Source organism: Hypanus sabinus, chromosome 23 (genome assembly GCF_030144855.1).
Source record: "Hypanus sabinus isolate sHypSab1 chromosome 23, sHypSab1.hap1, whole genome shotgun sequence".
Lineage (NCBI taxonomy): Eukaryota > Metazoa > Chordata > Chondrichthyes > Myliobatiformes > Dasyatidae > Hypanus > Hypanus sabinus.
Genome location: NC_082728.1, coordinates 35,090,558 through 35,110,484, shown reverse-complemented (window position 1 = coordinate 35,110,484; position 19,927 = coordinate 35,090,558). Strand labels below are relative to the sequence as shown.

Genomic DNA, 19,927 nt, shown 5'->3' with positions numbered 1-19,927 from the left:
TTTCTTCCAGATAATAAAAGCCTATCTCTCACCTCACGTCTCCGAGAGTTATTGATGGTGCATCAGTGGCATTAAGGAACATTGATCCATTTCTCGTATTCAGAACAATTAAACATTTCCTCTAACCCTGCCCTTCCAAAGCTATCAGACCCAATCTCTAATTCTCAGGAACGTTTAAAAATTGCATCATATTTTAACAAAAGCAATCAAACACATTAGCATATGTTGAGTAAATTTTAATAAGTATTATCAAATCATGCTGCAGAAATGTATTGTATAGTGTACCTTAATTATACAAATATTTACAGTTTAGTGTGCAATCAGGTATCACAAAGCAGTGCAATTCATCTGAATCACTGGACATTTTATGTACAGCCCTTCAATAAGGGGAAGTAATAAACTGCCAATGCATTCTCTGCAGCTTCTGGGGAAAACCAGCAGGAAGTCAGAACCAGTAAGAAGTCAGGACATATTATTGCACATGTTATATTATCTCTGCCAAGACAGGAATAGACACGTCATGCCACACTGGCTTATAATATTCTATTTACAAACATCAAATGAAAGTGGTTAATCTAAAAGAGGTCAGATTTGTTTAACACAGTCAGGAATTTTCCCCAGTCTGCTTTCAGATTGGATTGGCAGTAGACAACAATCAACCTGGCCACAATTCCATCATGTTTAATCTTTCTGAACCTCCAAATACCAGGTTAAAACTTACTATATGAAAATCATCTAGAGTAACATTCATATTCAAAATGTGCACGGAACAATTTGATAAATTCTGATACAATCAGTTGACATAACGCAAATTATGAGAGAAAAGAATTGGAGGAAGATACAAGCTTTAGAGGCAAGGGAAGATTTTGTTTGTTAGAATAGTGCATCCCTGATTTTGCTACCTAGAAATGTTAAAGACCGCTGGACGGTCTCACTTCAGCTTTCATTTGAAGGGAGATCCAGAATGCTTGATCTATCATGATCCAACTGAAGTTAGAAACAGAATCAGCTGCAAATCAGCTCAGGCAGGGCTTGCAGGCTATTACTTCCTACAAACAATATCTAACATCTTGAATGGCAGTGATGCTTCACTCACAGATGAACTGAATATCTTTTAAGCATGCTTTGAAAGGGAGAATAAAACTACATCTGTGAGAGTCCTTGCAGCACCTAGTGACCTTGTGATCTTTGACCTCGGGGGCCGATATTGGAACAGCTTTTAAGAGGGTGAACCCTTACATGATGGTGTACCAGGTTGGGTACCAAAAACCTATGTCAACCAACTGGGCAGGAATGTTCAAGGACATCTTTGATCTTTCACAGCTGCAATGGAGGTTCCCACTTGCCAAAAAAGAGCAACAATCAAATCAGTATCCGAGAAGAACAGAGTGAGGTGCATCAATGACTATTGACCAGTTGCACTCACATCTAAAGTGATGAAATGCTTCATGCACTTGGTCATAGCTGGAATCAACTTCTGCCTAAACAAGAACCTGGACCCTATCACCTATCACCACAATAGGTCAATGCAATCTCGCTGGCTCTCTACTTGGGCTTGGACCACATGGACAACATCTATACCTATATCAGTCTGCATTTTGCAATTTGCAGTTCAGCTTTCAACACAATCATACCCTCAATTCTATTCAACAAGCTCCAAATCCAAGGCTTCTATACCTCCCCCTGCAACTGGATCCTTGACTTCCTCACCAGGAGACACAGTCAGTGCGAAACATAAATAACATCTCCTCCTCAATGACAATCAACATCAGTGCTTCTCAAGAATGTGTGATTAGCCCACTGTTCTACCCTGTCTACACCCACGACTGTGAGGCTAGGCACAGCTCAAATGCCAACTATAAATTTGCCGATGACACAACAGTTGCTGGCAGAGTTTCAGGTGATGACGAAGCAGCGTACAGGAGTGAGATAGATCTTGAGTTGAACGTTGAGTGGTATCACAACAACAAGCTTGAATTCAATGTCAGTAAGACCAAGGAATTGATTATGGGCTTCAGGAAGGGGGAAGTCGAAGGATCAGCAGTGGAAAGGGTGATCAGTTTTAAGTCCCTGGGTGTCGACATCTCTGAAAATGTATCCTGAGCCCAATATATTGATGCAGTTACAAAGAAGGCATGACAGTGCTATATTCCATTGGGAATTGGAGGAGGTCACCAAAGACTCCCGCTAGTTTCTGCAGATGTACTGTGGACAGTATTTTAACTGGTTGCATCACCATCTGGTATAGAGAGGACACTGCACCAGATCGGAAAAAGTTGCAGAAAGTTGTAAACTTAGCCAGCTCCAGCATAGACACTGGACTCCAGCATCATGGATACCTTCAAAAGACGAGGCCTCAAAAAGGCAGAATCCATCATTGAGGACCCCCATCACCCAGGACGTGCCCGCTTCTCATTGCCACCATCAAGGAGGTGGTGCAGAGGCATTTAGACACGCTCAAGTTTTCAGGAACAGCTTCTTCCCCTCTGCCATTAGGTTTCTGAATGGACAATGAACCCACGAACACTACTTCACTATTTTTCTGCTCTCTTTTTGCATTACAATTTAATTTTTCTATATACACTTCTTAATGTAATTGATAGTTTTATTATTATTATTATTTCAATATATTGCTGCCGCAAAACAACACATTTCACGACCTATGCCAGTGATATTAAACTGATTCTGATGATAACTTTACATTTATTCATCCTTTGCATCCTTCCATGAATGTATTTAGAGATCACATCTGTGTACAATACTCCAGGTGAAGTCTCACAAAGGTTTGATACAAGCTGAGCCTAACTTTTCTACCTTTCAGTGATATCCATTGAGACACAAAAAAGTAGTGCTTGGTTTGATACTTTTAATGAATCTAATAACATTTTTGCTATGTTTAGCAATTTTTTTATTTATTCTCCCAGGTTACAAAGATTCACCACCTTCGATGAGTACAGTTTTACCAAATAAGTTGTAAACTTCTCATTCATCTTATTAACTGTGTTGTGATTAACTTACTAATTCATATTCCTAGTCAGCAAATTTATGAATTAACCCTTTAATTATCATTATCTCTTCAAAGTCATCACTCAAAACCAAACTCCTGTTCCCTAGTTCACAACCACTGCAGTTACTGACACATGGTGTCATCCACAAATTTTATAACAAATTTTTAATATCAAAATCTAATATAGATGCACTGACCTTATACTTCAATGTATTATAAAGTAGCTAGAAGCCCTTTGGGAAATCTTCATACACTATGTTAGATTAATTACACCACCTTTAAGTATCCCGTCTCTCAGCTAGTTGAAGAATTCATTGAGATTGATAAGACCAGAATTCTTTCATGAAATCCATGCGGTCCCTTGATTATAGGAATATTTATTTCACAAGTATCTTTCTATTTTTTTATTTATTTTAGTGGAATTATATGCTTCCTTTACTGATCTCTGTTCCCTCCAGAAGCTCCATCTCCTTTCAGATATGCAGACGGTGTTAGCTATCTGCCTGCTTTCCAGCAATCATCTATTTTAAAATCAAGTATTATCTGACATCTCATCTAACTTTTCTTTTAAGATATGCTCTGGATTGAAGGATTTTTCACTTTTACTTTGATTATTTCATTTAATATTATTAGTCCTTTTGGATTCAATGTAATTATATTAATTCTAACCTTGCCTTCTGAAGACTTGACAACGTGATCTGTCCCTTGGGTCAATACTGAACCCAAGTAATCATTTAATATTCCTGCCATTCTGCTGTCTTTCCCCATCATACTATCCTAATTAATTTGAATCTTTCTCCATTAGGCTAATTTTAAATGTATGTGCTACATTTAATTTTTACCAGTTTATGTCCTTTGATAATTTAATCCAAAGATCCTCATGGTCAGCTTATTATTTTTGCTGACTTCTCACTGAATCTAATCACTGACAAGATCTCTCTTGCTCTTTTACACGGCTATCTATCTTTCTTACCTTCAGTTATTTTCCTTTCTGCCCTTATACATGCAGTGTATAGGTTTGCTTTTGGCATGTTGTTTAGTATGCTTTTGTTACTACTTCATCCTTTGCACTTTTTCAACTTTTAATCTAAACACCTCACAATCAAATTTTGCCCAATTCACCACCTCATCTTTATTTATACTTCAATTCTTCGAATTACTATCTAAACATCTATTTCATTAATTATTCAATTCAATAATAAAGTCTTCCATTTTTGTTGATCAAAATTCTGAGTTCAAAAGGAGTCGTCTACATATTTCAGGGAGTAATTTCCTTTATACAAGTAATCATTTGTTCCAGCCAATTAATTTTGGAATAATTCATCATTTAATGTTTTAATACACGTCTTCAGTTTACTTGTATATTCCCTCCTCCATTTATTTTCCAGTATTTAATGATGTATGGATATGCAGTTAGTGCAAGAATGTGGGAGCTGAGCTGAAACATATTTGGAAGAGGAGCAAGAAGCTCAAGAAGGGGTAACAGTGACTGAGCAATTTTGTAAGCGTGTTAGAGCACAAAAGTGAGAAGAAATTGCTACCATTGTCGAGAGAACTATAGTGAGACGTCAACTGGAGTATTGTGTACAGCTGTGATGTCTATACCTACGAATTTTTATACCTAGTAATTTTCTTAATGTTTACTTGAAAAGGGACTGATAAATCCATTTTATTCGACAACCTATCATCAACTATGGTCTTGAAGTATCATCTTGCAGAAATTTACCTCATTTCAGTGGAAGCTGATGGTAAACCTTGTGATTTGTGAAATGTAACCTTTTATTTTTGCATTATTTAAATCTTTCAATATTTACCTTTAAGCTTTCTCTATAGAACTTCGTTTTATCTTCTAAATGCTTAAAGTGTTAAAAATGAAAAGAAGCACCTTTTTTTCCCTCTGCACCAAATTCTTATCCTCATCTAATTCTAAATTAGCTAAATTATTCAATTGACCTTTTGACCTCTGGATGCACCATTTGCTTCAGTTCATCAATATGAAAACTGAATGAGTTACTTTGCATTTAAGTTGAAGCATAAGCTGGCCTCTGCTATGGCACTTAAAGTTTCATTTTCTGAAATAGTACTGGAACAAATAGCCACAACTTATCAAGGAACCACGTTCTTTCTTCCTTTGCAAGCAGCCTCATTTGCAATGGCTATTAAACAGCTTATGCTAAACCACTTCTACCAGTTGGAGTTCAATTTCAATTGGTAGTGCCTTTTTATGGCCTAATAAATAATTGTAATAGTGCCAGAACAAAATATAAAATCAAGTCCATTGTTTTGGCAGTATTTTTGGTCAGTAGAGATAATAAGTCATTATCTACCATCCCTAAGGTAAAGCTCCACTGAAGGTTATAATTGGAAGGCAGAGAAGTGAGTAGGACTTTGATGTACGATGCAACTTCTGGAATGAAGATTTTTTGTTCAGTTTCTGTGGCAACCTGTCTTCAGGCTTGTAACATACAGAAACCTCACATCTAAACAAAAGAAAGATTAGTAAATACCATTTCATTTAAAATATTCAAATGAGAAAAAAAGGCATATCTTAAACTAATATGTTACAGATGTTACTGCTTTAACAATTTAATACAGTTTAGCCAAAAAATACCTGATGCTCCAGCAATATTTAACTTGTTTTTAGATACATATGTATAACAACACATCAGCTTGTCACATGATTGTTCATTGGCTACAAAGTACATATGTATGGGATATAGAGGACACCGTATGGAAAGGTGGCTATTTCCTAGTTATCACTGTGTATGTATTTGTGATTGCCCCAGTAAGATACAGGGTGCCAATACATAGAACACAAGATAAATATAGAAAAAGCTAAACACGTCACAGTTCCGACATGATGACGTTTATGCAGTCAATTGCCTTTATGGTAACTTAGAGGTTCAGGTTCTGATCATTCTCTTAAATAAAGTTTTCTAAACTCCATTTAAGATATTTGTGACCATTGTTATTTGGGTATCTTGTATTTGGCTCCCACAAGTGTCAATTTTATCACTTATAATTGCTTTTTCAGCCTGAATCTATGAAAAAAAAACCCAAAGCAAATACATTTTATTGATTCTGATTAGTGGACATGCAGTATATGAAGTTAAAATAATACAATAACTTGCAAATTGAACACTGGGGGTTGTGGAATACAGTGGTAAAGCTGCCTCGGCTAATCCTTGAAGGCTGAATTTGTTCTCTCCTCACTATTGTCTCTGCATCAGAAGTCTGAAGATGCTGGCCTCCGTACATGTAAATAAGGCTAACATCTGGAACAGAACTGGGGGAGACAGGATTATTGCATTATTGTAGGAGTGTACTCTGAGGAGAGTTAAACTAATATTAAATAATGTGAAAGGGTGTGAAATAATTCATGACACATTGGAGGATCAATTGTCCTGATCAATACTGCTTCAGGTAAGATCCCAGAGATTGGATTGACTCGCTACTTACTGAATTTGTAAAAAAAAATGTGGGATGCCTACAAAACATTATGTTGAAATGTTATACCTGCGCAAAAGTAATAACAAACCATCAAATTACAACCATGTTTTTTTATATTAAAATAAATTAGAAAAAATTAACAGGTGAAAATGATGAAATAATTCTCCCACCTGGTTACGCTTTGAATAACTTTTTTCTCATCTTGGTCCAGACAAACTGCAAATGTGGTATTATTAACTCCGACTATCTGTACCTTGTCAATTTTGATCTGTGTTACATTTATTTGCTGAAATATCAGAAAAAAATCATTTGAAATAATTCTGATCATATATGGATTGAACAATCATTCTGTGGAAGATGCACTTATCACCAAATGAACTATTCACCATTAACTAATTTACCTTTTAAAGCATTTGCTCGCTTTAGCTTAGCAATCATAAACTTTAATTCAGTTATTTATAAATTATGTTTATTTCCCTTGGACAAAGGTAACAAACTTTTGCCTCTGGGATGGTAGGGACAATATTTTTCTGCTTTTCCTGTTTGTGCTGACTAAATGCATGTTATATCTCAATTAAGTCTCAATGAAGTGCCTAAATTTTGAAGGGTAATATCAAGTACACTTCCTGCTTCTCTGTGACACACATCAATTGCTCATGGGATGATGATTGGGAGTTATCAGTGCTTCACCCAGACGTGATATCCTTACTATCAGAAAACCCAGGGCAATCATACAAGAGTAATATAGGAATAAAGGTCACTTGTGCATCAGGATAACCAAACCTTAGAAATGCACTTCAGTGATAACATGAAAAATTGAGGTTATAGGTAATAGCTTTTGCAGAAAGATGATAGTAATAGAAATTGGGGTGAAGTATTTTTTTTCCCCTTTGAGGCTGACTTGGAAGGCTGTTTGATAATTTCCTTCACCCAGCAGAAATATTTAGTCCCTGCCTATGTCAAACGCATTCACATAGAATTTCCCAATTGGTAAAACTTTAGGATTTGTACCTCAGAAATACTACTTCCCAACAATATAAACTATCATTTATTTAGAGCATCATGAAGTTTGTTATAAAAAAAATTAACTACTTATTAGCTCTGTTCCATTGTTATTATGTAAATGACATGATTTAATGCCTAATCCTTTACACTTTTTGGGGGTTGATTTTACCAAAGCAAGGCATGCCATTTTGTATAAACAGATACAACTAAAAGCACATTACTTCCGGCAAGTTGCTGCCAATAATGTAAAACAATTAAACCCAGCTACTTCATTTCAGTTAAATATGCTAGTATCATTTACTGTGCTTTAAATAAAGATTTCATTACTCCCATTATAAACAAGAAGACAACAAGAACTTGTATATTATCGTCTGTGTGTATTATGACCATGTATTGCACTTGATCTAGGCTTGCAATAGATAATATTCCCCACCAGATAGTGGACAGTGAGCAAGGTTTTCAAAGCTTGCAGAGGGACTTGGACCAGTTGGAGGAATGGGCAGAAAAATGGCAGATGGATTTTAATGCAGACAAGTGTGAGGTATTGCACTTCGGAAGGTCAAACCAAGGTAGAACATACAAGGTAAATGGCAGGACACTGAGGAGTGCAGTAAAACAGAGGGATCTGGGAGTGCAGATACATAATTCCCTAAAAGTGGGGTCACAAGTAGATAGGGTTGTAAAGAGAGCTTTTGGTACATTGGCCTTTATAAATCAAGTATTGAGTATAAGAGTTGGAATGTAATGGTGAGGTTGTATAAGATATTGGTGAGACCGAATTTGGAGTATTGTGTGCAGTTTTGGTCAACTAATTACAGGAAGGATATTAATAAGGTTGAAAGAGTGCAGAGAAGGTTTACAAGGATGTTGCCAGGACTTGAGAAACTGAGTTACAGAGAAAGGTTGAATAGAAACATAGAAACATAGAAAATAGGTGCAGGAGTAGGCCATTTGGCCCTTCGAGCCTGCACCGCCATTCAGTATGATCATGGCTGATCATCCAACTCAGAACCCTGTACCTGCTTTCTCTCCAAACCCCCCGATCCCTTTAGCCACAAGGGCCATATCTAACATCCTCTTAAATATAGCCAATGAACAGTCCTCAACTGTTTCCTGTGGCAGAGAATTCCACAGGTTCACCACTCTCTGTGTGAAGAACTTTTTCCTCATTGTGAAGAAGTTTTTCCTGTGAAGAAAGGAATAGGTTAGGACTTTATTCCCTGGAGCGTAGGAGAATGAGGGGTGATTTGATAGAGGTGTATAAAATTATGATGGGTATAGATAGAGTGAATGCAAGTAGGCTTTTTCCACTGAGGCCAGGGGAGAAAAAAAAAACAGAGGTCTTGGGTTAAGGGTAAAGGGGGAAAAGTTTAAGGCGAAAATTGGGGGGGTCTTCTTCACGCAGAGAGTGGTGGGAGTGTGGAATGAGATACCAGATGAAGTGGTGAATGTGGGCTCACTTTTGACATTTAAAAAAAACTTGGACAGGTATATGGATGAGAGGGGTTTGGAGGGATATGGTCTAGGTCCAGGTCAGTGGGACTAGGCAGAAAAATGGTTCCGCACAGCCAAGGAAGACCAAAAGGCCTGTTTCTGTGCTGTAATATTCTATGGTTCTATGGTTCTAGATCACAAAGTTCAATGTCAGTGAAATACTAAGTCAAAACATCTTTGAATATTGTTTCATTTCCTGCATTACCCAATGCAGTGGCTAAGCTTTTCTCATCAACCCTGGTTCTTCAAAGCAAATTCCTTGAGTTCCTTAATTGCAAAATAAGTTTATGCTTACCTGATTATAACTTTTTTTGGATTTTGAGTTCTGACGCTTTACCACCTCAGTCATGGACAGATGAAGGTACTCTGTATTAGATTCTAACAAAAATATAGGAATTTATTTTAGAAGCTAGCCATTTTGGCTAAAATAATATAACCGTAAGATACAGAATTTTGTTTAAAATTTATAGTTATGTTGTGTATGCGGCTGAATGGCAATAATAGTATCTGTAAACTGTTAAGTAATGATCTAGCATAGAATGAATCAAATTTCATGAATGAGTGATAAGTGCTATTTACACATTATCATTTTTTTGCAGCAGCAAAAGTCTAAGGTCCTGTTTTTCATTTCAGAAACGCAACATGATTGCATTATAAATATTACCTAGCTCATCATATTTCTGACAAGCCTTGCTTAGATTTACAGATGTGCAGTTTTTTTCCACATTGTTCCATTGGTTTCTTCTGCTGACTGTTGCCTAGTGGAAGAGAAATATCGATTATAAACTACCAGAATGTGAGATAAATAACATGTTGCTGACAGATTTTTAACATAGAAACATAGAAAACCCACAGCACAATACAGGCCCTTCGGCCCACAAAGTTGTGCCGAACATGTCCCTACCTTAGAAATTACTCGGCTTACCTATAGCCCTCTATTTTACTAAGCTCCATGTACCTATCCAAAAGTCCCTTAAAAGACCATGTCATATCCGCCTCCACCACCACCACCGGCAGCCCATTCCATGCACTCACTGCTCTCTGTGTAAAAAACTTACCCCTGACATCTCCTCTGTACCGACTTCCCAGCACCTTAAACCTGTGTCCTCTTGTGGCAATCATTTCAGCCCTGGGAAAAAGCCTCTGACTATCCACACGATCAATGCCTCTCATCATCTTATACACCTCTATCAGGTCACCTCTCATCCTTCCTCGCTCCAAGGAGAAAAGGCCGAGTTCACACAACCTATTCTCATAAAGCATGTTCCCCAATCCAGGCAACATCTTTGTAAATCTCCTCTACACCCTTTCTATGTGTTCCACATCCTTCCTATAGTGAGGCGACCAGAACTGAGCACAGTACTCCAAGTGGGGTCTGACCAGGGTCCTATATAGCTGCAACATTACCTCTCAGCTCCTATATTCAATTCCATGATTGATGAAGGCCAATACACCGTATGCCTTCTTAACCACAGAACATTATTAAAAATTATTGTTCAAACATCTATTTTCTTTCTAAAATACATGCTTGAACTATAATTTTGGTGTTGCAATTTTAGAGCAGCTGTACAAAATTTTACAGCACTATACAAAAGTCAAGAATAAATTCACAGAAAATGGAAGTCTGTAACAAAAACAGTAAATGTTAGAAACACTCAGTAGGGAGGGTAAAACAGTTAATGTTTCCGTGAACCTTCATCATCTACAGATGTTCTTTGATCTCTTCCTGTCACTATGAATTTAAAATGGAGAAAAACTTATTTCAAGTGCAAAAGAATGTGAAAGTGAGTTAATAATCTTACTGCTACATTCATTGACAATATAATCTCTGATAGTTTCTCTACTGGTTCACATACGGACAAAATCTGAGGAGATGTCATCAAATTATAAGCAGTAATTCAGTTATAATCTACCTTCACAGATGCTGCCCAATCTACTGGGTGTTTCCAGCATTCACTTTTATTTCAGATTTCCAGCAGGTGCATTTGGCCATGATCCCAGCCCTTCTTCTATCCTCTGTCCCTATTCATCTTCTACTTTCATCGAAGTTACAGATCAGTTGTAATGAATAAACCTTCTCCACCCTTCCTCAGTTGGCCCTAAGGCTATCTGTGCTATTTAATCTCTCCTGGTCTCCAAACTGTTAACAGACATTAGCTTTGTTATCACCACTTTTCACTACAACTTAACATGTTTGCTCATGTGATTACTAACCTATCGCAGTTCTGATCAAATGCCACGGGTCTCAACTTTCAACCTCTCCACAGATTTACCTGACCTGCTGAGTACTTCCAGTATTCTCTTTCGCTTAAAGTGCTCAGGTCTCTAGACAAACATGAAACCTTCTAACTCAGTTGAAGTTTGTAATGTGTTACTCTTCCCTTTGTATTTTCACAGATGCTCAATTTAAACCAAGGTGTGCATTTTATTTCTGCAGCTCTTTAAGAGCAAAATAAAACGGTTATAAATAATGCTTTCTATATTGTGTAGCATTTTCCCTACTTTTGATTATCAGGGCATGTGCATTTGTCAACTCGGGAGTGATATTAAAATTAAATGCTACTCTATTTGCATAATTTAACTGCTTCAGCTATTCAGACTGTTAGCTTTCCAATGAACAGGAGTCTGCATTGCACGCAAAAACTGATTGCAAAATAGACTGCATGAAAACAGGAACAATTCCTCCAGTTCCTCTTTTTACAGATATATATCTTTAAAAAATATGCATTCCAGATTAAATTATCAAGTATCACTCAATTTTAAAATACTTAATCAAAAATATTACAAAGCAATCCTTTTTTTTACTCTAATCATTCTCCATCATTAAACCTCTACAGTTGCAGGTCCAGGATCAGCACCCGCAGAGGCTGCTCAGCCAGAGATCTAAATAATTAATATAACTCTACTACAGGGGCTCCAATAAATTCTTTCTACTTATTTGAATTCTGGAACTATTTTTTTCTGAATGTGATCCCAACATCATTAATATGATTTCTATACTTCTGTTTTATGAAATCTATAACACATATTAATATCAGATGGAATCAGTAATTAAAATTAGTAACAGCAAATGCAGTCCTGAGGCAGGGCCTCGACACGAAACATCATCAGTTCCTTTCCTCCCACATTGGACCTGCTGAGTTTCTCTAATAGATTTCTTATTGCTCCAGGACTTTTTCCTTTGCGCAGTAATGATCAATGCAGAATTTTACTGAATTGTCTTCCAGAAGTCCACAAATAGTCTGCCTACTACTGGCCCCTTTTTGTTTCCTTTTAATTAATGCTGTTTTTCAAACACTGTTTCATTTTCACAACTTAGCTATGATTTGCAAAGTGCCTTATCGTTATTTCCTTAATAAGGATTTCAGCAGCTTATCAATGTTGAAGACCAGTTTCACTGCCAATAGCTCCCTGACTTCTTCACTCCTCCTCTTTTGAACAGAGCTCTTGTATTACTCTTGAGCTCTTGTATTACTCTTTTTTGGAAGAGGACAGCGAGGCTTGAGAGGAAGTGTGGCGGCGGCCATTTTCAAATTGTCCAATTGCTTCTCAGATTGGAGTTCTGAGAGGCGGGACTGCGCAGGCGCATGAAGGAGGCCCGGGAAGGAGGGAAGATATATAAAGGAGATACTGAGTGAGGTAGTTCTCTTTTGGAAGAGGACAGCGAGGCTTGAGAGGAAGTGCGGCGGCGGCCATTTTCAAATTGTCCAATTGCTTCTCAGATCGGAGTTCTGAGAGGCGGGACTGTACAGGCGCGTGAAGGAGGCCCGGGAAGGAGGGAAGATATATAAAGAACGCCGCCTTAAGAAGCGGGCAGCGGAGTGCGCCGGGAGCAGAGTGTAGGGCTTGGGCTCAGAGGGCTTAGGCGGAAGAGGGCACAGTAGGCTTATCTTTTAGTTCTTGTATTTTCAGTTATTTGGGAGGTATGAGTGTGAGGGCAGCTTGTTGTTCTCGGTGTCGGATGTGGGAGATCCTGGAGTCTCCGAGCCTCCCGGACGTCCACATCTGCGCCAGGTGCGCCGAACTGCAGCTCCTGAGGGACCGAGTTAGGGAACTGGAGCTGCAGCTCGATGACCTTCGTCTGGTCAGGGAGAGTGAGGAGGTGATAGAGAGGAGTTACAGGCAGGTGGTCACTCCGGGACCACGGGAGGCAGATAGGTGGGTTACAGTCAGGAAGGGGAAGAGGCAGGTACTAGAGAGTACCCCAGTGGCTGTACCCCTTGACAATAAGTACTCATGTTTGAGTACTGTTGGGGGGGACAGCCTACCTGGTGGGAGTGACAGTGGCCGAGCCTCCGGCACAGAGGACGGCCCTGTAGCTCAGAAGGGTAGGGTTAGAAGAAAGAGGTCCATAGTAATAGGGGACTCAATAGTCAGGGGCTCAGACAGGCATTTCTGTGGAGGTGACCGGGAGTCCCGGATGGTAATTTGCCTCCCTGGTGCCAGGGTTCGGGACGTTTCTGATCGCGTCCAAGATATCCTGAAGTGGGAGGGTGAAGAGCCAGAGGTCGTGGTACATGTAGGTACCAATGACATAGGAAGGAAAGGGGAAGAGGTCCTGAAACGAGAGTATAGGTTGTTAGGAAGGCAGTTAAGAAGAAGGACCGCAAAGGTAGTAATCTTGGGATTACTGCCTGTGCCACGCGACAGTGAGAGTAGGAATAGAATTAGGTGGAGTATGAATGCGTGGCTGTGGGATTGGAGCAGGGGGCAGGGATTCAAGTTTCTGGATCATTGGGACCTCTTCTGGGGCAGGAGTGACCTGTTCAAGAAGGATGGGTTACACTTGAATCGTGGGGGGACCAATTTCCTAGCGGGGAGGTTTGCTAGGGCTACAGGGCAGACTTTAAACTAGTAAGATGGGGGGGCGGGAGACTATTTGAGGAGACTATGGGAGAGGAGGTTAGTTCACCAGTGGAGCAAGTAAATAGACAGTGTGTGAGGGAGGAAAGGCAGGTGATGGAGAAGGGATGCGCTCAGCTCGAAGATGTAGGGGAGAAGAAAGAAAAGGATAATAAATTTGAATGCATTGTTAGGGATGGAAAGAGAGGAGGAGATGGAGAGTATCTTAAATGTATCTATTTTAATGCTAGGAGCATTGTAAGAAAGGTGGATGAGCTTAAAGCGTGGATTGATACCTGGAATTATGATGTTGTAGCTATTAGTGAAACATGGTTGCAGGAAGGGTGTGATTGGCAACTAAATATTCCTGGATTTAGTTGCTTCAGGTGTGATAGAGTAGGGGGGGCCAGAGGAGGAGGTGTTGCATTGCTTGTCCGAGAAAATCTTATGGCGGTGCTTTGGAAGGATAGATTAGAGAGCTCCTCTAGGGAGGCCACTTGGGTGGAATTGAAGAATGGGAAAGGTGCAGTAACACTGATAGGAGTGTATTATAGGTCACCTAATGGGGCGCATGAGTTGGAAGAGCAAATGTGTAAGGAGATAGCAGATATTTGTAGTAAACACAAGGTGGGAGATTTTAATTTTCCACACGTAGACTGGGAAGCTCATTCTGTAAAAGGGCTGGATGGTTTAGAGTTTGTGAAATGTGTGCAGGATAGTTTTTTGCAACAATACATAGAAGTACCGACTAGAGATGGGGCAGTGTTGGATCTCCTGTTAGGGAATGCGATAGGTCAGCTGATAGATGTATGTGTTGGGGAGCACTTCGGGTCCAGTGATCACAATAGCATGAGCTTCAATATAATTATGGAGAAGGACAGGACTGGACCTAGAGTTGAGATTTTTGATTGGAGAAAGGCTAACTTTGAAGGGATGCGAAGGGATTTAGAGAGAGTGGATTGGGTCAAGTTGTTTTATGGGAAGGATGTAATAGAGAAATGGAGGTCATTTAAGGGTGAAATTATGAGGGTACAGAATCTTTATGTTCCTGTTAGGGTGAAAGGAAAGGTTAAAGGTTTGAGAGCACCATGGTTTTCAAGGGATATTAGAAATTTGGTTCAGAAAAAGAGGGATGTCTACAATAGATATAGGCAGCATGGAGTAAAGGAATTGCTCGAGGAATATAAAGAATGTAAAAGGAATCTTAAGAAAGAGATTAGAAAAGCTAAAAGAAGATACAAGGTTGGTTTGGCAAATAAGGTGAAAGTAAATCCAAAAGGTTTCTACAGTTATATTAAAAGCAAGAGGATAGTGAGGGATAAAATTGGCCCCTTAGAGAATCAGAGTGGTCAGCTATGTGTGGAACCGAAGGAGATGGGAGAGATTTTGAATGGTTTCTTCTCTTCGGTATTCACTAAGGAGAAGGATATTGAATTGTCTAAGGTGTGGGAAACAAGTAAGGAAGTTATGGAACCTATGACAATTAAAGAGGTGGAGGTACTGTCGCTTTTAAGAAATTTAAAAGTGGATAAATCTCCAGGTCCTGACAGGATATTCCCCAGGACCTTGAGGGAAGTTTGTGTAGAAATAGCAGGAGCTCTGACGGAGATCTTTAATATGTCATTAGAAATGGGGATTGTGCCGGAGGATTGGCGTATTGCTCATGTGGTTCCATTGTTTAAAAAGGGTTCTAGAAGGAAGCCTAGCAATTATAGACCTGTCAGTTTGACATCAGTGGTAGGTAAATTAATGGAAAGTATTCTTAGAGATAGTATTTATAATTATCTGGATAGACGGGATCTGATTAGAAGTAGCCAGCATGGATTTGTGCGTGGAAGGTCATGTTTGACAAACCTTATTGAATTTTTTGAAGAAGTTACGAGGAATGTTGACGAGGGTAAGGCAGTGGATGTAGTCTATATGGACTTCAGCAAAGCCTTTGACAAAGTTCCACATGGAAGGTTAGTTAAGAAGGTTCAGTCGTTAGGTATTAATGCTGGAGTAATAAAATGGATTCAACAGTGGCTAGATGGGAGATGCCAGAGAGTAGTGGTGGATAATTGTTTATCGGGATGGAGGCCGGTGACTAGCGGGGTGCCTCAGGGATCTGTTTTGGGCCCAATGTTGTTTGTAATATACATAAATGATTTGGATGATGGGGTGGTAAATTGGATTAGTAAGTATGCTGATGATACTAAGGTAGCAGGTGTTGTGGATAATGAGGTGGGTTTTCAAAGCTTGCAGGGAGACTTATGCCAGTTAGAAGAATGGGCTGAATGTTGGCAGATGGAGTTTAATGCTGAGAAGTGTGAGGTTCTACATTTTGGCAGGAATAATCCAAATAGAACATACAGGGTAAATGGTAGGGCATTGAGGAATGCAGAGGAACAGAGAGATCTAGGAATAACAGTGCATAGTTCCTGAAGGTGGAGTCTCATGTAGATAGGGTGGTGAAGAGGGCTTTTGGAACGCTGGCCTTTATAAATCAAAGCATTGAGTACAGAAGTTGGGATGTAATGCTAAAGTTGTACAAGGCATTGGTAAGGCCAAGTTTGGAATATTGTGTGCAGTTCTGGTCACCGAATTATAGGAAAGATATCAATAAATTAGAGAGAGTGCAGAGACGATTTACTAGGATGTTACCTGGGTTTCAGCAATTAAGTTACAGAGAAAGGTTGAACAAGTTAGGTCTCTATTCATTGGAGCATAGAAGGTTGAGGGGGGATTTGATCGAGGTATTTAAAATTTTGAGAGGGATAGATAGAGTTGACGTGAACAGGCTGTTTCCATTGAGAGTAGGGGAGATTCAAACTAGAGGACATGATTTGAGAGTTAGGGGGCAGAAGTTTAAGGGAAACATGAGGGGGTAATTCTTTACTCAAAGAGTGATAGCTGTGTGGAATGAGCTTCCTGTAGAAGTAGTAGAGGCCAGTTCAGTTGTGTCATTTAAGGTAAAATTGGATAGGTATATGGACAGGAAAGGAGTGGAGGGTTATGGGCTGAGTGCGGGTAGGTGGGACTAGGTGAGATTAAGGGTTCGGCACGGACTAGGAGGGCCAAGATGGCCTGTTTCCGTGCTGTGATTGTTATATGGTTATATATGGTTATTACACAATCTACTGGGATCCACCCAGAATCAAGGAACGTTTGGAATATATATCTACCAATACATCTATCATTTCTGCAGCTGTTTCCTTTAAGACCCAAAGCAGTAGATCACTAAATCCAGGTCCTTTGTCAATCACTATTCCCATTAATTTACTCTCTACCTTTTCTGTAGAATGATGATTGCTTTAAACGCTTCCCTCCCTTTTATCCCTCATCTTCTACTATTAGTCAGAAGCATTTCAGTATCTCCTACCATGCACAAATATGCCTATTTGTTCAAAGTATTTTCTATTTAGTTTTCCCCATAATTACTTCCCAAGTCTCATTATCCTAAAGGACAACATTTACATTACTTGTGTCCTTCCTGTTTATAGACTTATAGGAGCACCCTCTGTTTGTTTTTATATTTCTTGCTTGTTTATCCTCACACGTTTTATCTCTCTATGTTTTTAGTCATCTTTTGCTTTTTTTCTAAATTGTTCTCCATCTTCCACTCATCTTTGATATTATGTGCCTTTTTTTCCCAGTTTGACATCATACCTCTCTTCCTTAGTTTGCCATGCACTTCATTTCCTAACGATATTATCTTTGTTGCAAGTTACAATTTAATTCTGAAACGTATGCAAATCTTTTCCAGGAATTCTAACTGAAGGCTACGTATCACAACGTACCTTGCAATAAGTAATCTGCAGTGCTAATGGTACTGCTTCTCTGTCATCATCGATTCCAAGTCTTTTACATCCGGGTCCTACGTTATTTAAGAATAAACAAGAATCAAATTAAATACAGGAATCAGCAAATCACACCAGGATAAAGCTGTGCAGTTGTTCTTCTCCTTTTTCTAGCAATATAGTTTATACAATAAATGTGGTCAGTATTCAGATCTCCCTCAATTATGACTTTGAATTGCTCTAAGTTGGCACTTCAACATTCAGGAAGTTACTATAATTGAATTAGTGCTGGATTCTAGGCTGGTACAGGCATAAGATGTGGTTGCACCTCATGGCTTCTGAACAGTTACACCCAGCTGCATTATAGATCTCTTATTTCAACACAGCAAATTAATTATGAAATTCTAGGAATTCTAACTGAATTGACTTCAAACAGGGACTAGCATATTTTAACAAAATAAAACTGGTCTAATCGCAGTTAGAATTCTGGTTGGACAGAAGTCTAAATGTAAAACTAAGTTAAATAAATATAACAGCACAGTTCATAATAGATCTAACCTCTACATTTCCAGCTATTTGAGAAAGTATTTCTTAGAAGAATACACACTTTTATAGAGAGAGTGAATGAGCTCATTGAATATCATTATTTGCATTTAAAGGTTATCACTGACTTCAAAAATATAATCAAAAAATAATCCCAGTGTAGCAAAATACAATTATTTTCATTGTCACCCTACTAGCCTTTGGGGATAGACAGGCTCTGTGTATTCAAACTTCCAATGGGTTGTCCAGGGCAACTCCATCTAAGCATCAAGGAATTGCTAATTGGATATATATAGATCTACAAGGGTAGCATATCAGCCTTTGTATAAAGATACAGGAAACAATTCTGAAATCACAGAAAATAAAGCCCACCTGAAGCCTTAATTGCTCTTGTAGCTGCTGATTGTCCAAGCTCAAGGGAATACACAAACACTTCAGATCTCTTCTCTCCTCCAGCCAGAGTTAACTGTCAAACAAAAATGTAATTCATCCTAATTATTCCCATATTTTAGGCTTAGAAACACAATTTTCTCTCACTTGCCTTTGCAAAAGGTCAAGAACAAGTCAAGTCAATCAACATTGTCAAGGGATAGACTGAACTATTTAACTGTTGCACACTGTATACCTGAAATAGATTAACTACGGATGAACAGTGTTTGAATAGATGCTTAAATTGTAAATGGCAATAAAGACTGCTGAATCAAAGTTTTATTGCAATTTTTGAACTAAAAGTAAGTGATTAATTATTTATCATTTTTTGACTGGGGAAGTTGCTTTGGCTATGAATTCTTTTATACGTAGATTCCAATCTGAAAGAAGAAGAAAAGGAAGTAATGTCATGAGTTTAGATATTAGCTAAATGACTGCATTACTTAGTTTGAAACAAAAGACTCGTTACTGTAGGGATAATATATTAGGCCTAGGCATGGGGAGAAATTTCTGCCCTACTATGAATATTGGCATGGGATATTTTATGTCCACTCATGAGTAAAGCAGGTAGTCTCAGCTCAGCACCATCTACCCTGAATTGATAGCATGTTCTCAGATCTCTGACGCTCATTTAATTCACATCCTGATGACTCATGTATGAGGTGTAACCACTACACCAAGACTTGCGTAAGCGGATTCAGAAAGTTTTGCTCTATACCGTTTTACTGGGACAGTGGAAAATAAAAGACAGGCAGAGAGTCTCCCATGCTGACATTTTTTTTCGTCATCTAGCTAGTTTGAGAAAGTGGTAATGAATCTTTAATTACTGGCTCACCAAGCTGTCTGGGTCATCAGTTCTGCACCGCAATCTCTATCTAACTATAAACAATTTTTTTTCATTCCACAAGTAAATTTCTTGATTTGTGAAATGGAGGGTCACTTTGGGCACTAATGTTCCATTTCAGTCAGGTAGTTCAGGAAGTGCAATAAATTTATCTGAGTAAGTTCTAATAGAGCATCATCAATGAGGGCGGGGGAGGTTCCAGAGGATTGGAGTGTTGTGGATGTTGTTCCCTTATTCAAGAAAGGGAGTAGAGATAGCCCAGGAATTTGTAGGCCAGTGAGTCTTACTTCAGTGGTTGGTAAGTTGATGGAGAAGATCCTGAGAGGCAGGATTTATGAACAGTTGGAGAGGCATAGAATAATTAGGAATAGTCAGCATAGCTTTGTCAAAGGCAGGTTGTACCTGACGAGCCTGATTGAATTTTTTGAGGATGTGACTAAACACATTGATGAAGGTAGAGTCGTAGATGTAGTGTATATGGACTTCAGCAAGGCATTTGATTAGGTACCCCATGCAAGTCTTATTGAGAAAGTA

General features: G+C 38.8%; 1 protein-coding gene across 1 annotated transcript in view; it reads right to left on the bottom strand.

Moving 5' to 3' along the window:
* Positions 1 to 235: 235 nt before the first annotated feature.
* pik3r5 (phosphoinositide-3-kinase, regulatory subunit 5) overlaps positions 236 to 19,927 on the bottom strand; it is a 104,932-nt gene continuing 85,240 nt past the window's right edge. Inside the window, exons 15-20 of the mRNA XM_059948711.1 lie at positions 18,493 to 18,586; positions 17,578 to 17,654; positions 9,621 to 9,714; positions 9,252 to 9,334; positions 6,628 to 6,743; positions 236 to 5,487 (exon numbers count right to left, since the gene is read on the bottom strand). Coding sequence (XP_059804694.1) covers positions 5,340 to 5,487; positions 6,628 to 6,743; positions 9,252 to 9,334; positions 9,621 to 9,714; positions 17,578 to 17,654; positions 18,493 to 18,586 — 612 coding nt within the window. The 3' untranslated portion in view covers positions 236 to 5,339. The remainder of the gene's footprint in view (positions 5,488 to 6,627; positions 6,744 to 9,251; positions 9,335 to 9,620; positions 9,715 to 17,577; positions 17,655 to 18,492; positions 18,587 to 19,927) is intronic.